At 33.6% G+C, this 16040-nt stretch overlaps 2 protein-coding genes across 3 annotated transcripts; both read left to right on the top strand.

The window, feature by feature from the left end:
- The first annotated feature begins 6427 nt into the window (after window positions 1-6427).
- LOC125816304 (RNA pseudouridine synthase 1) lies at window positions 6428-9399 on the top strand. 2 transcript variants are annotated; one of them, XM_049495891.1, is made up of 3 exons: window positions 6428-6820; window positions 7288-8003; window positions 9291-9399. In XM_049495891.1, exons 1-2 carry the CDS (start codon window positions 6472-6474, stop codon window positions 7953-7955), a joined length of 1017 nt encoding a protein of 338 aa, XP_049351848.1. In that variant the 5' UTR covers window positions 6428-6471; the 3' UTR covers window positions 7956-8003; window positions 9291-9399. The 2 variants fall into 2 exon arrangements, with proteins under 2 accessions (XP_049351848.1, XP_049351847.1); XM_049495890.1 differs by having other exon boundaries at window positions 9233-9399.
- A 1369-nt stretch (window positions 9400-10768) lies between these two features.
- Window positions 10769-15728, top strand: LOC125815742 (pyrophosphate-energized vacuolar membrane proton pump 1-like). The gene is made up of 8 exons (XM_049495291.1): window positions 10769-11069; window positions 11969-12543; window positions 12654-13033; window positions 13122-13208; window positions 13823-14153; window positions 14625-15035; window positions 15130-15189; window positions 15280-15728. The coding sequence occupies exons 1-8, from the start codon at window positions 10835-10837 to the stop codon at window positions 15484-15486; spliced, it is 2286 nt and encodes a 761-aa protein (XP_049351248.1). The 5' UTR covers window positions 10769-10834; the 3' UTR covers window positions 15487-15728.
- The last annotated feature ends 312 nt before the right edge of the window (window positions 15729-16040 follow it).

Genomic DNA, 16040 nt, shown 5'->3' with positions numbered 1-16040 from the left:
AAAAAATCAATTTAACTGATAAATTGAAACAAAAAAATGTTAATTTAGTGTTGTGAGGTTATTAGGTTAACGATTATGTAAATTAAAATTATTGAACTATCGGTTCAATTTTCAGTTCTTAGATTTTAGTTAATGGTTAATCAATAAGCTAAGAAGATCATATAAAACCTATTTTTTTTATTCCTAATGTTATAAAAGGTGGCTTATATTATTATTTTTAGAGATATAAACACTTTCTTATTTCTCAACAACGAAGCATTATACTTTTGGAGTATCAACTTTGGTTCATCTTTTTGCATTGTAGTTCAAAATTTCAAATTATAGTTTGTTACAAGGGACATATTTAAGAGAATGCTATTGCATCTAAGTTTGTATTAATTCATTTTTTTTTGTTGAATTAAATGACAGACAAATATCTAAACTCTTTAATTTTTTTGTTTTGATTTGAAATGAATAGGCACTATTAACACTAAAAATACAAGGTTGTACTTAACGTGTATGAATTCATGTTTTTGAAATGCAGTTTTTCGCAAGTTATTTCACAATATTATTTTAGTAATTCTGTTTGGATTGATATATTTTTTATTTATAGGTCTCATATTTATTAGATCATGATGCTTGTTTTAGCAATAAATATTATGTGAATACAAACATCATGAACTAACAAATACGAGACCTATACAAACGTCATGAAGTAACAAACATCATAACGTTTGTTTCATTTGCTTAAATAAAAAAAAATAGTTTTATTGGATAAATAAATATCTAAACCGCTAAGAACTTTTAATCGATTAATAGAAATTGATAACACTTATCTTACTAGTTTAATTATCAATTTAGAATGTTTACAATCCGACAAAGGTTATTTGAAAGAAGGTCCTTATTTTAGAGATAATCTTTAAGTTTTATCTTTCAACATTTTCAACAATAAGAAAGTAACCAAAAATAATAACAAATTGAATAAACCTATTTTACAATAATATTGATTTGCCTTTGTTTTAAAACTTTTCTAACTACACGAGTTTATTTTCGAGCTTTTTAACTATTATGAACTTATTATTTCATGTAAAACGAAACAAAATTAATTCAAATTTAACACTAATGCATAAAAAAAAACTAATAATCTCAAATCCCAAAAAGCAAGGAAAAGGAGAAAAAAAATGGCACATCAGTCTTTTGTCTCAAATGAGTATAGATTTTTATTTTTTTTTGAAAAAAAGAAGTATAACTTAAACGAGAAAATTGAATGAAAGGTGTGCTTTAAGTTTTGAATTAGTTATTGGTGACTATATTGACCAAAAAAGGTCAAACATACTTAAATACTAAATTAAGTTAATTGTGGACTCAATTAACATTTTCAAAACATATAATTTTTAAAAAAATACAAAACAATCCCCCCACTAAATAAACAAACTTTCCACTCCCTTCCCCTCTCTCAAATGTTCTCCTCTCACTAAAAAGCCCTTCCCCTCTCTCAAACGTTCTCCTCTCTGTAGAAAATTTTTCATACTTCCCAAAAATTAAAAATTGCTTCGATTGGGACAAGCAATTTCTCCGGCAACTTTCAATTTCCGACGGCCGTACTTTGAACTTTCGATTCTTCTATTCTAACCATCCAAAGGAACAACAATTTGCAGGTAAAGCTTTATTTTTTTGAAAAAAATTAGGGCTTTTTAGTTTTTTTTTTTTAATAGCGCATACTCTTCCCTCAAGAGCTGCCCAAGTTTTGTGCGATTCATGTTGAGACAATGAAGCTTTTGCTTGTTTATGCTTTAGCAAGTGGACCAACTGATTGTTCTAAGAAGAGCAAATCGACTAACCCCACCCTATGCTTTAGGACAGTTTTTGGTAAGATTTGATTTTTATTTGTTTATTTGTTTTTTGGGGTACTTTGAGAGGATTAGTGGGGTTAGTTGATAATTTAGGTGAGATGGGGAAGAAAAGGGGTTTGCCCAATTGGGTTCCTAATGGGTGGAAGGTGGAGGTTAGAACACTCAAGAAAGGAAAGAAAGAAAGGGTGTCCCTACTTTTTTGTTCATTCCTCTTTTCTTAATCTTACATTTGTTTTTGTTGTATTTTTTTTTGGGATGATAAAGATTGATTATTTTTGTTCTATTCATTTCTGATCTTCCATTGCAACTGTTATTTTTGACTTAATCTATACTAATATGATACAAAATCATAACTTTGTTTCCCATAACTATTTACATGATTGTGTAACTAAGGGCTACTACTTTGTGTCTTCTCCTTGTTGGATAAATTAGCAAGCTTGATGACATGCTTCATCTGTATAGACAAACTAGGCAAAGTAATTGAACTTAGTAATGGATACTTTGTTGAGATGCATGCAAGCTGATCTAAACATCACTATTAGAAAAAAAGAATAAAAGGGTAAGTTTTGGTAGTTAGTCTTCTTGCTCTAAATAGGGTTTTAACTGAAGAAGTGCTAGTTTGCTTTTATGGCTGAAGTAGGTAAAAAATTCAACATGCACTTTTTTGTTGAACCTTGTAATGCCTAGACAATATAAGAGTTTGCTACTGTTTTGATTTTGTTCAACAGATGACTGATTTGTTGCAATAGATGGGTCATTTGTTAGACGAAAACATAATCATTTGTTGTTGTTGTTTTACTTAGTACCAACATATGACCTATTTGTTGCAATAGATAGGTCATATATTAGACGAAATCTCAATAATTTGTTGTTGTTTTGCTTTCATCCAACAGATTATCTATCTGTTTCAATAGATGGGTCATTTGTTGAACAAAAACTTAATCATTTGTTGTTTTACTTAGGTCCAACAAATAACCTATTTGTTGCAACAAATAGGTCAAATATTGGATGAAATCTCAATCTTTTGATGTTGTTTTGCTTTCGTCCAACAAATTACCGATCTGTTGGAATAGATGGGTCATTTAATGGACGAAATCTCAATAACTTGCTTCTATAGTTCTATTTGCTTACTTCCCACAATTGACCTATCTGCTGCAACATATGAGTCATCTGTTATAAGAAACTTGGTCATTTGCTATTGTTTTCCTTTCTTCCAATAGATGGTCCATTGTTGCACCAGATAGGTCATCTGTTGCAATAAATTGTCCATCTGTTAAAAATAAAATATATAGATAAATATTATAATAAATATTTCATCTATTATAATTTATAGATTAGTTTTAATGTAAACTATTTTTGTTTATAGATTGTATATCCATGGCTTGTCCCCACAAAGCAAGAGATACAAATATCATTCTTTTTAACTCTAGGAAATATTGACACAAAATAAGACCCTACAGTGGATCTGATAAAAAAAAAATTGGCTGGAGCAACAACGATCAAAAGGGAAACACCTATTGTTTCTGGTGATGCTGATGATGTTGCAATAGATTTTAGTGTTGACGTTGGTGTTGATATTAGTGATGCTGGTGTTAAAAGTGGTGGTGAGCATGTTGATTGGATTGTAATTCGTGAACACTTATCATATTTAGTTAATCATATTTTGTAATTACTAATGACAATATTTTATATTTTATAGATGTTCAGCTATTTTACAATGAATCCATTGTATTATTAGATTTGGAAAATGTTAAATTATACTATTGGAAATAGACATATGTTGCAGCAAGTTATGAGTTACTTGTTGCAATAGATGACACATATAATAGAGTCCGTTCAAACATATATGATCATACGTTGCAACAGATGAATCATCCATTACAACATATGAGCATATATGGGCCATCTATTACAACAAATAATGCATATTAGACATTTGTTGTAACAAATATATATTTGTTGCAACAGATGATCATATTTATTTGATTATTTTCAACAAATGAGTTATCTATTGCAATAGATAATGCTATAATTAAAATATAATTGAACTTATTAATTAAAAGGTAATTATAATTAAACAACTTTATTTATCACTAAATATGGACTAACGAAGTATTTATATCAAAATAATCAACGGATCACTTTATTTAAGACGAATACAATTAGTTGATCATGTAATTACTCTACAGTACATTGAAAATGTAATTGAACTTATTAATTAAAAGGTAATTAAAATTAAATAACTTTATTTATTACTAATTATGAGTTAATGAAGCATTTCATATCAAATATATATAGAGTCGGTTGAAAATGATCAAACATATATGCTCATATGTTGCAATAAATGAAACATCAATTGCAACAGATGAGCATATTAGACATTTGTTATAACATATTTCTATAATTGTTGCAACAGATAATTATATTTATTTGATTATTTTCAACAGATGAGTTATATATTGCAACAAATTATACAATAGTTAATGCACCTAATGCAAAATATGCAAAGTTTGTTGCAATGAATGAGCATAACTAATATATTTTATATAATAAATATGAACACACACAATTAACCAAAATGAATTAAAATTATCAGATTCATGACTAAGTACAAAATAGTTATTTCACTATTACAATAATTATGGAGCATTTCGAACCGGACATGTTGTTCTTTTGTGTCCAATATTTTTACATATTGAACACTTATTTTTTCTTGTTGGAAATGATTCCCCGACTCCACGCCTCCTTTTCGTTCGTCTTATTCCCAATTTGCTTGGGGTAACATATGGATGAGGTATTTCTCTCTCAAAAAACTCCAAAGATACAATCCAAGAATCTTCAGGAGGCACCAGATTAATTTCTTCACAATACGCAATTATGTATTTTTCCACCGAATAATATGAAGACGAGTGCTCATAAATCTGATTTCCAAAATGTGCATCATATTGGGATCGAAGCGCTGCCATAGCCTGTGGACAAGGTAATTTGTTCAAGTCAAAAACTCTACATGTGCACGTTCTTGTTTGAAGATTGACCGCGACAATATCACCATGACCGTTGATACTAAACTTGTAATTGGCTAATTGGATATTCTTTGATTAAGTTCACAAAATCATGATACAAAATATCCCTTTGGACGGTCATCAATACTGACTGTGACATGTCACCATCTTTCCAACACTAAATAAATCGATTGTTCTTCTCAATCTATTCACCATAACAATCAACAAATATTGTTACTGATTCTTCTATTAATGATGCTAAAGGAATTTATTTAAAATATTTAATAATGATTGTATAGTAAAGTTGAGTGGCTATATACAGTTAAAAATCTTATGCACAATCATTGTCCCTACAAGTCAATCATCTATTGCAACAAGTAGGTCATTCGTTGCAGCAGATGATTCACTTGTTACAACTGATGATTCACTTGTTGGATGCATGTCCATAACTAGAAGCTTGTTCAGTATGTAAGTCAATTATTGTGATAAATAAGTCATGTTGCAGCATGTAATTGATTCGTTGCAATAGGTAATTGATCTGTTGCAATATATGACTTACCTTTTTGGACAAATTTATGATTTTGTCCTAGTTTAGCTTAGTACTGTAACATGTATTTAACGGGTAAGTCATCTGTTGCAACATATGAGCTGGTGCAACAGATGACTCATAATTTGCAATAAATGGCTCATCTGTTGTGACAAGCTTCTGGTTCTTTCCCAGCTTGGCCTGATATTGTAATATGTATCTAACAACTAAGCCCTCTGTGGCAATAGATAAGTCATCTGATGCAGCAGATGACTTATCGATTACAATAAATGACTTATCTGTTAGGAGATTCTTCTGGTTCAGTCCTAGCTTGACATGATATTGTAATATATATCCAACAGGTAATCTATTTGTTGCAACAGATGACTTATCTATTGGCTACGGGGCTGTAAATTTTTTGAAGAAACACTCAAACTACCAAAATGAAAAATTAGAATAAAAATAATTAGTTTACTTACCAAAATCACCTATAATGTAACGCACAATGATATATTAATGAAAATTGGTTTGAAAGCAACAGTACAATGTGAATATCAACTGAAGAAGAAAAAAATGATGAACAACTAGAAGAAGTTGGTGATGAACAACAAGAAGAAGAATGAAGAAGAAGAGCAACAACAAACAATGGCCCCCAACAATGAAAGAATATAAGCAAGAGAGAAAAAGGGAAAAAATGATCAGTTGGTACCCTTTTTTCCCCTCAATTTCTTATTATTTTAAGAAGGACTAAAGTGTAAAATAAAAAATTTAGGGATGAAAAATTCAACCCCTTAATTTTTAATTTAAAAATTATCACCCCTACTCAATAATTAAAACTTGAGTCACCAATCCTTAATTTTGAAACTTTTCTATAACCCTTAATTCATTGTCCCACTTAAACGAAGAAAATTGACTTTTTAGGCTATTTATAATTTATTATTATAATTTTGCAATTTCTTTATAAAAAATATTTATTACACTTATTTAAATTTAAAAAAAAAAGACGGTGCCCGCACGCCGTGAGTTTTTACATTTTTAACTTACACTCGTAACGGACTAAACTGAAAAGTTTAGGGCAATATTGGTTAAATCCCTAGAGCCGAAAATCCAAATGACAGTAAAGTTCCCTCTCCTCCAAATCCCTTTGATAAATTTCTTCGCTTCTTCTACCAGAATTTCCCGGCACCGTCGATTCATCTTCATGGCGAGCCAAAGCTACTTCGATTCTCCCTCGGCGGCAACCACAGATTACCCAGTACCATTATCTCCGCCATTGCCTGCCTTATCTAAGGACATAGAGCCGAATAGAGCCTTAACAGCTTCTTCGAAATCTGCTTTGTTTTCTCTCTCGAGAAGTCATGTTATCTTTGAAGACGAATGGATCATTGCGGTTAATAAGCCTCAAGGAATTTACTGCGAGAGCGTTTTGTCTTCACTCCCGGATTTACTCAATGACACTGGTGAGATTCCTTTCGTGTACAATTGGTTGTCTTCTGTAATATTTGGAGTTGGAAGGGGATTATTACTTACTCATAGATAACATTTGGATTAGCAAAATATAATTTCAGTTAAATTGATTCTATAGACTGAGTAACTGACCATATGAACTCTTTTGTTTGTAGTTTATAGGTCGTAGTATACATAATATACACCTGCGGATGTCACTAAACCCTTGCTTGATCGGTGTAATACTTGTACTTCTGTTTATTAACAATGTATAATCAAACAGAGGCTTTTACACTCCCAAAGATGATTTCGGAAAGAAGAGGAATGAATCGAACAGAGGCTTTTAATCATATTATGTTGTTTTTATCGTTAAACATTTGAATCATTTTATATTTTAAGTTAAGAAATATATGAAGACTAATACTACTTGGATACTTGTGAGGTTTCCTTATGTTTTCACCTCCACTTGCAATATCTTCAGGGGCTAATGTTTCCGAGCTTCATTTAGCTAATAGACTTGATCGTGACACAAGTGGTGTGATGCTGATTACTAAGTTACACAAAGTAGCAGCTAAGTTCGTAAAAGCATTTACAGACCATAAAGTACGAAAAACATACCTGGCTTACTGTGTTGGGCTTGCTCCTAAATGGGAAAAAATAACTGTAAAATCAGGTCATGGACGGTCAAAATATGGAGCTTGGCGTGTTTATGCTGCATCAGATGCGGGCAGAAAACTGCCAGGTGGATCACTTGTTAAAGACATGGAGACCTCTTTTGAAGTATTATCAGTGAATGGTCTTGGGTGTTTTAAAGAGGTTTCTGACTTTCATAAAGATGAAGATGTAGTCATAGTTCAAGAGAAATCAGTCATTGGTTGTGACTTGAAGAAAGATGAGATTTTGGTCAGGGCGAGCCCTCGGAGTGGAAGAACACACCAAATTCGCTTGCATTGCCAGTATCTTGGAATTCCTATACGAGGAGATGTAAGATATGAAGGTGTCTATGAGTGGAAAGGAAGCAGATATGATAGTCATGAACTTCATGCAGAAAGTTTATCTTTTGAGCATCCTATTACTGGGAAACCAATGCTGCTTCAGGCACCTTTACCTTCCTGGGCCATTCAACCTTTAAGGTCTCAGTTCGAGTAATGATAGATCTTGCAGTTTGATAGTATTTTGAGCTCTCTCAAGCAAATGGTAAAATCCTAGCCTTCATTACTTTGTTGACTTTGATAGTAGTTCTTTTTCCTCTTAATTTTTGCTTCTTGAAATTGTTATGACAATGTTTAAAGTTTATAAGTTATTTGTTGTTTTATACACCTAGAGGGTAAGTTGGAGAAGGAGAGAGCGAGAAATTATCACTGGATGGCACTTTATTAAAATGCAGTAGAGGAAAAAGAGATACCTTTGTATATAGAGAAGTCAATGCAAACTGTTGTGGGGTTTTCTTTCAATTGAATTTTTCTTTCTTCTTCTTCTTTTCCTTTGTCAGTGGTGGGGGGTCTGTGGCTGTTCTGTTTTGAGTGACAATGCTGCTTTTATTTTGTGATTAGCAAATACAAATGCAATTGGTTCCCTAATTTTATTAGTGTTGTTTATGGACTTCAACACATTTTTCCTTTTGCTTAAATTATTTTGTCGATAAGTGATTCCTGATCAAATGAAGCACCCATTTTGGCCCACGTAATGGAAAGCTAAAAAAAACGGGAGTCTGCCCACCAATTTTCTTGGCAGTGTATCTTAGGATGTGAATCTTAATATACCAGCTGTTTTCGCTAAATCCTTCATGCAAAACCTAGCATGTTTACATGTTTAGTATCATCCAAGATCCTATACATGTGAATAGGCTATACATTTTTCTGGTTATTGTCAAAAACAAAAATGTTGTGTACTGCTGTGAACACAACACCTACAAGAGATCATGTTCAGTGGATGTGTCTACATATCTTGTGCAATTCAGCATATATGTGCTTTATTGCTTTTAGTGGATGTTTTTTCCCGAATTATAGTTGATGTCTGTGGACTTCTTCTTGTAAAGAGTTGTCTCAAAATCATCTCCGTTTTGTGCAAAATACTATGTTTCATGTTCTAACTTTTGATAAATATACTTCATAATTGTTGACGATTTTTATTTTTTTGGGGGATAAAGCTGGTGTGCAGACCAACTTGAGCACACCCAGACTAATACGCCGGGTAACTGCTATCTCTCATCTGCAAAAATGTTAGTGACTCTATCCATCAAGGTTCAGATAGATGGAAAAAGTTTAACAGTACACTTTTTTTGGAGGATAAAGTTGCTGACGATATGCTATTTATCTTGCTTTGGACTAGAGAAAAATATTCTCGGTAGTTGTTGACTATCTGCTATTTAGGATTTTCTTATACAGTATCTGCAACTAAATTGGAACATACTGACTAATATGAAGTTAATTTATGCGGAGCATCTATGGAGATGTTCTCATTCTCTGCAATTTGTTCAACAAGGGAGATAGTTGCATAGAGGAGCTGCAGGCTGCAGCACCGGAGAGGATTTCCAGTCAGATGTTATTGACATTTCAGTAACTGCCCTTTATGTTAATCTTCCAGTTGTTGGGATGAGGGAGGGAGCAATGGAAAAGGAGCTGCAGGCTGCTGCATCGAAAAAGATTTCCAATCAGATGTTATCGACATCTCAGTCACTTCCCTTTATACTAATTGTTATGGAGGACATTGCAAGTCACGCCAATAACAGTTGCATCTCATGTGGTGCATCCGTTTCTTGTTATTAGTGTTTGATGTGTCTCCTTTGCTGGTAAACGGAGCTATGTGCATAATATTGTTATGATCCCAGAGCTTCCTTGTTCTTATTTAGCATGCTGTGGTAGTTTTTGCTCCAAGAGAGATTGGAGTACTGAATTGTAAATCATCATTCTCGACATGTTTTATTTGATTTGGTTTGCCTGAAGTTATTCCATGGACTGAATCAGTGAAATAGATAAACATTAGTTATGTGCTGAACCTTCCATGCTTTATAAACAATAACAATATTAATTATGCCTCACTCCCAAATAAGTTGCGGATTATTATACAAATTCTCACTTACCATATTACTCACTATAAGAGTATTAAAAGTTTTTCAAATTTTCTAAAACGTATAATCTCTGAAAGGCGTGATCAAATAATCGCAAATAAGTTGACCTTCTGTTATTTTTTTAATGCAGTCTTGGGTTTGGTAGAAACGCAGAAGGAACACCTTGATTATTTATTCTTAAATCTTAATCGGTAAGTAATTTTCCACTAAGACAATTCAAAATACATGCATAGCTTCAAGTTGACCGCTGAGAACCCTGCAAGAAATTACGGACACTAAACTATACTCTCTTTTTTTTTTAAATTTGGTTTTTCCATAATGACTGGATTAAGGAAAATTGGAGTTTGAATACTTAACAAGGTTGAACCTAATTAGGTAGTTAATGGCATAAATAGTTGAACCTAATTACATTGATCACATTACATACATAAACTTTACAAACTTACTTTTTTGTTTTTATACAAGTATCTTATTAGTGAGGCATCTTTGGTTGACTCTTGATTAGTTTAAATTTAAACCATCTAATTCTGAAAAATTAAGAGAAGTCAAAATTTCCACGATTAAGCAATGGTTAGTCAGAAATTGTAAATTGAAAAATACATAATCCTATGGATGTTGATTAATTTGATTTTACTTAACAATTGCTCTTTACATGAGGTATTTCCTAGCAGGTCTCTTGGGGAGTAATTTTTCTTATTCAAACATAACGGTTAATCAAATCAACCAACTTAAAGCTTTCCAACAATTTCCTTGCATGCTAAGCTACGTAGATTTAATTTTTTTCGTGTGCATTTAATATTTACAAATAGTCTTAAGAAATACCATATTTTGTTTTATTTTATTCTCTTTAGTTCTTTATAAATAGTCATATAGTCTTTTATTTTCAAGAAATGTTTCCTTTTTGTTGTGTGGTTATATAGAAAGTGAAGTATTCAAGAAAGTTGAAAAAGTGTGAGAGATGGGTTTGATGAGTGAGGCCTTAACACAGATTCTGATACCTTTAGCTGCTTTTATTGGCATTGGTTTTGCTCTGCTTCAGTGGTTTTTGGTCTCAAAGGTCAGAGTCTCCAGTGGGTCAAAATTGGAAAGTGAACACAATGACAAGTTGATTGAAGAAGATGAACAAGAAGAAGGTATTGATTCTGATGATGTTGTTGCCAAGTGTGCTGACATTCAAAAAGCCATTTCTGAAGGTGAGCTCTTTTTTACCTCTCTGAATTTGACTCTCTCATTTTTGTTTAGATACTAAGGTTATGATGATTGGAGGGGAGCCTTGGCATAACTGGTAAAGTTAATGCCATGTGACTTCATGCGGTAGCAACAACCTCTTGCAAAAATGTAGGGAAGGCTGTGTACAATAGACGGTCCAGTCCTTCCCTGGACCCGCGCATAGCTAAACCTTTTCTTTCTTTTTTCTATTAATGATGGTGTCCGTGTCAGCTGGAATGCACAATCATACGTGTACTTCAGATAAGTCTATTCACCAAAGCTTAGATAGATAAATGAAATCACCTAGCCTTTTGAATGATGATGACATGAGTATAGCTAAATGGATTAATGAGTATTCATATAAGTCGACCTCAATTTGTTTGGGACTGCATCGGGATTTGAAACTTTGAAACGGTTTCGTTGACCGCAAAGCATGAACCTTTTCACATTTCACCTATTGTTATAACTGTTATTGGTTCCATGTGGTTTATAGTTACTTTACTATCCATGGATTTCTTCTTCATTTCAATGTCCTTAACAATGCACGTTTTCAAGGATGATCCATTTTTGTCTTCATCAAGAAGATTATTTGAATTGTTGTATCCGAATCCATAAGACTGCATCTTTAACATAATTGTGTTACATGTTTCTTCTAATAGTTATTGTCATGTCATCTAATTAGTACGATCTTCTTTTTCAAATTTAATGTTTTTCATATTAATCGATAGCTGACAAACAAAACTAAAATCCTAATGCCAAGGTATCTTCATTGTGATTTAAGGATGCAAACTTTTAACATATACTAACAGGCTTCCAGTTACCAATAAAAGAAGCCACAGGATTGTCCTGTTACTTTTATATTAACTATGTCGAACATTGGCAGGGGCAACATCCTTCCTGTTTACGGAGTACAAGTATCTTGGCATATTCATGGTGGTATTTGGAGCAATCATTTTTCTCTTCCTTGGATCAGTAAAAAATTTCAGCACAGAAAGTGAGCCTTGCACTTTCAACAAAGAAAAAATTTGCAAACCAGCTTTAGCCAATGCTTTCTTCACCACCATTGCCTTCTTTCTGGGAGGCCTAACTTCAGCCCTCTCTGGCTTCCTTGGAATGAAAATCGCAACGTATGCCAATGCAAGAACGACTCTGGAAGCAAGGAAAAGCATTGGGAAGGCCTTCATTATAGCTTTTCGCTCTGGTGCAGTTATGGGATTCCTTCTTGCTGCTAATGGCCTCTTAGTTTTATATATCTCTATCAACTTATTTAAGCTGTACTATGGAGATGATTGGGAGGGTCTGTATGAGTCTATTACTGGTTACGGTCTTGGAGGATCTTCAATGGGTCTCTTTGGAAGAGTTGGTGGAGGTATATATACAAAAGCAGCAGATGTTGGTGCTGATCTAGTAGGCAAAGTTGAACGTAATATTCCTGAAGATGATCCCCGCAACCCAGCTGTAATCTCTCATCTTGGGACCTTCTGCTCTTGCTATAGTTTTTACACTTACATTGTTTATAAGTTGAAGCCTAATAAGTTTTGTGTTATATTTTCCTTTGTTGATCACAGGTTATTGCAGACAATGTAGGTGATAATGTAGGGGATATTGCAGGAATGGGCTCGGATCTATTCGGTTCTTATGCTGAGTCATCATGTGCAGCACTGTTTGTTGCATCCATTTCATCCTTTGGTAGTAGCCATGACTACTCGGCTATGTCTTATCCTCTGATTATCAGCTCAATGGGAATTGTTGTTTGCTTGATAACGACTCTTTTTGCAACCGATATTTTTGAGATAAAGAATGTGACTGAGATTGAACCATCTTTGAAGAGGCAACTTCTCATCTCAACTGTTCTGATGACTGTTGGAATTGCTTTTGTCAGTTTCTTTGCTTTGCCATCAGAATTCACTATTTTCGATTTTGGATCTGAGAAAGTGGTGAAGAACTGGTATTCTTCTTCTTGCTTCATATTTTGTGCATAGTTCTACCTACTGTCTATGTTTCCAATATAGCATGATCATTATGTATTGCTACAGGCACCTATTCTTCTGTGTTTCAATTGGTTTATGGGCTGGCTTGGTCATTGGTTATACTACGGAATATTACACTAGCAGCGCTTACAGGTTGGTATTTTCAGTTGTTAAACTATGCTTGGATAACTTTATTACATTATGTTAGGTTTAACATCAGTATTATTAACTATGACATAAGTTGAATTAGCTTGCCAATTTTTAAGCCATATCAAATACTACTTGTTATTTAAGTGAGTCTTTCCCAATCGCATAAAAGGGGAAACAAAATGACAAACAAACATGTTAACGAAAATTAGCTTCAGAATGGAAACAAGGAAATCAGTCACTAATGATCAGTTAAGGAAATGTAAACCCTGATATCACTTTACAGAAGGTAGTAGAGATTGTGACCTGTGATAATCAAACTAGAATTCCGTCTGTTTTCTGGGTTGGAAAAAGAGTGAATTTTCAAGTACGAGAATCATATGATATGTTGAGAATCTCTTATGATAATCATCCAACTAGCCATCAAGTTTTCCTCTCTACTTCTTAGTAATAGTAACTAGTGTTTCATAATGAAATAGAGAAGAGTGTCTCTCCACTAGCAATGAAGCATTGTGTTTATGCCTGTTATTTGTCTCTTTTTCTTTTTTATTTTGAGGAGGGGGAAAGTTATGTAGTATCTGATCTATGTCCTTAATGTCTACTATTGCAAAATCTTGCAGTCCTGTACAAGAAGTGGCAGATTCATGCAAGACTGGTGCTGCGACAAATGTAATATTTGGATTGGCTCTTGGATATAAATCGGTTATCATTCCCATATTTGCCATTGCCGCTTCTATATATGTGAGCTTCAGCTTAGCTGCTATGTATGGCATTGCAGTCGCTGCTCTGGGAATGCTTAGCACTATAGCCACTGGGCTCGCAATAGATGCTTATGGTCCTATCAGCGACAATGCTGGTGGTATTGCAGAGATGGCTGGAATGAGCCATAGCATTCGTGAAAGGACTGATGCTCTTGATGCTGCTGGGAACACAACAGCTGCAATTGGCAAGGTTAGATAAGTCTCCTCCTAATCTATAGCATTAACCTCTCTATGTTTGTCCAATTACGCAAATGAGTGTTTCCTGATGTACATAGAAATTCTTTCCAATTATATGAGTCCTTTACACTTCTTAACTAGAAAGTTTCAGCAACTCTAATTAATCGGCAGTTAGGTCACTTGTGAGTTGAGTGAAATAGACTTGCTTCAAAGTGACAGCTCAAAGTTGTGTTCTTGATATTGGTGCCTTCTGTACTATATTATGTGCACATGAATTGTTAACAATTCAGAGATGGATCTAGGGTGAGTTCTACTGGTTCAATGGAACACATTGCTTTCTGTTCAAACCAAATTATGCATTTTTTTTAATGTTTATATAATAAGATTACACTCATTTTGAATCTACTAACTCTAGATACTCGCCTTTTGGGAACATCAGTTCCAGAGCAAGTATACCTGACAAACTACTTTCCCACATTATCAGGGTTTTGCGATTGGATCAGCTGCACTTGTATCTCTTGCTTTGTTTGGTGCCTACGTGAGCAGAGCTGGTATCAAAACTGTCGATGTCTTATCACCTAAGGTCTTCATTGGTTTGCTAGTAGGAGCAATGCTTCCGTATTGGTTCTCAGCCATGACAATGAAGAGTGTAGGCAGTGCAGCTCTGAAAATGGTTGAAGAAGTTCGCAGACAATTCAATAGTATCCCAGGGCTAATGGAAGGAACAGCAAAACCAGACTATGCAACTTGTGTCAAAATCTCAACAGATGCTTCACTCAAAGAGATGATCCCACCAGGTGCTTTAGTCATGTTAACACCTCTTATTGCTGGTACATTTTTTGGAGTGGAAACACTAGCTGGTGTGCTCGCTGGTTCTCTCGTTTCTGGCGTTCAAGTATGCAACTCTTAGTACCTTCAATTTGCAACATTCATGTCTCTTAGAATTCGCAATCTTATAGTAACTATTTCACATTTTTCGATGACTCTAGGTTGCTATTTCAGCTTCAAACACGGGAGGAGCATGGGATAATGCCAAGAAGTACATAGAGGTAACTGACTAACAAGGCCTCAAGTATTTCAACATATTATATGTAAAGTCATTTTCAATGATAACGTTTTCGCCTTTTTTTTTTTTGCAGGCTGGTGCAACAGAACATGCTAGATCATTAGGACCAAAAGGATCAGATGCACACAAAGCTGCAGTAATTGGAGATACAGTTGGTGATCCATTAAAGGACACTTCTGGTCCATCATTGAATATACTGATCAAGCTTATGGCTGTTGAATCTTTGGTGTTTGCTCCTTTCTTTGCTACTCATGGGGGACTCCTATTCAAGTTACTGTAGAATGAGCCTCTTTGTACAAAAACATATTTCTCCAAATAAACATAGAGTTATTCTGTCTAGACAAATTCTTTTTACTTGTCATTTTTTGAGAAGTGAGTATTATTTCCACACATAACATTTCTTGGGAAAATTATTGTATAGGTAATCCGTAATTACCTTACAGAAAAATAATAATTGGGGCTAAGCTTTTCAAAATTTCTTAATAGAAGTATTTTTATTTCAATAAAAAGGTGTATTAAGCATCCAGTCTTTCTTGTTTTGAAAAGTTAATTCTCATGTTTACTTTTTCTAATCTTCTTTAATAACATAAAAATGAAAAAACAATTGGTAAACACAGAGAAAATAAAGTAGGTGAGTAGGTTGAGCGGATTATAGTATATTCCTTTGTGTATGCCATCCCTCATCTTTTTTGGCCCAATTCAACAAAAATAATATATCAAGCATAGGATGTACACAAATCTTTTTCTATATTGATGAGAGATAGCGAGATTGTTTTCGATAGACAAAAAGAGTCATATGATCATTAGGTCACAGTAAAACTGTGAAAATAATCT

Source organism: Solanum verrucosum, unplaced genomic scaffold (assembly GCF_900185275.1).
Source record: "Solanum verrucosum unplaced genomic scaffold, falcon-dt-bn FXZP01000261.1, whole genome shotgun sequence".
Lineage (NCBI taxonomy): Eukaryota > Viridiplantae > Streptophyta > Magnoliopsida > Solanales > Solanaceae > Solanum > Solanum verrucosum.
Note: the sequence above shows the minus strand (reverse complement) of the source record. Positions and strands in the feature narration are given on the sequence as shown.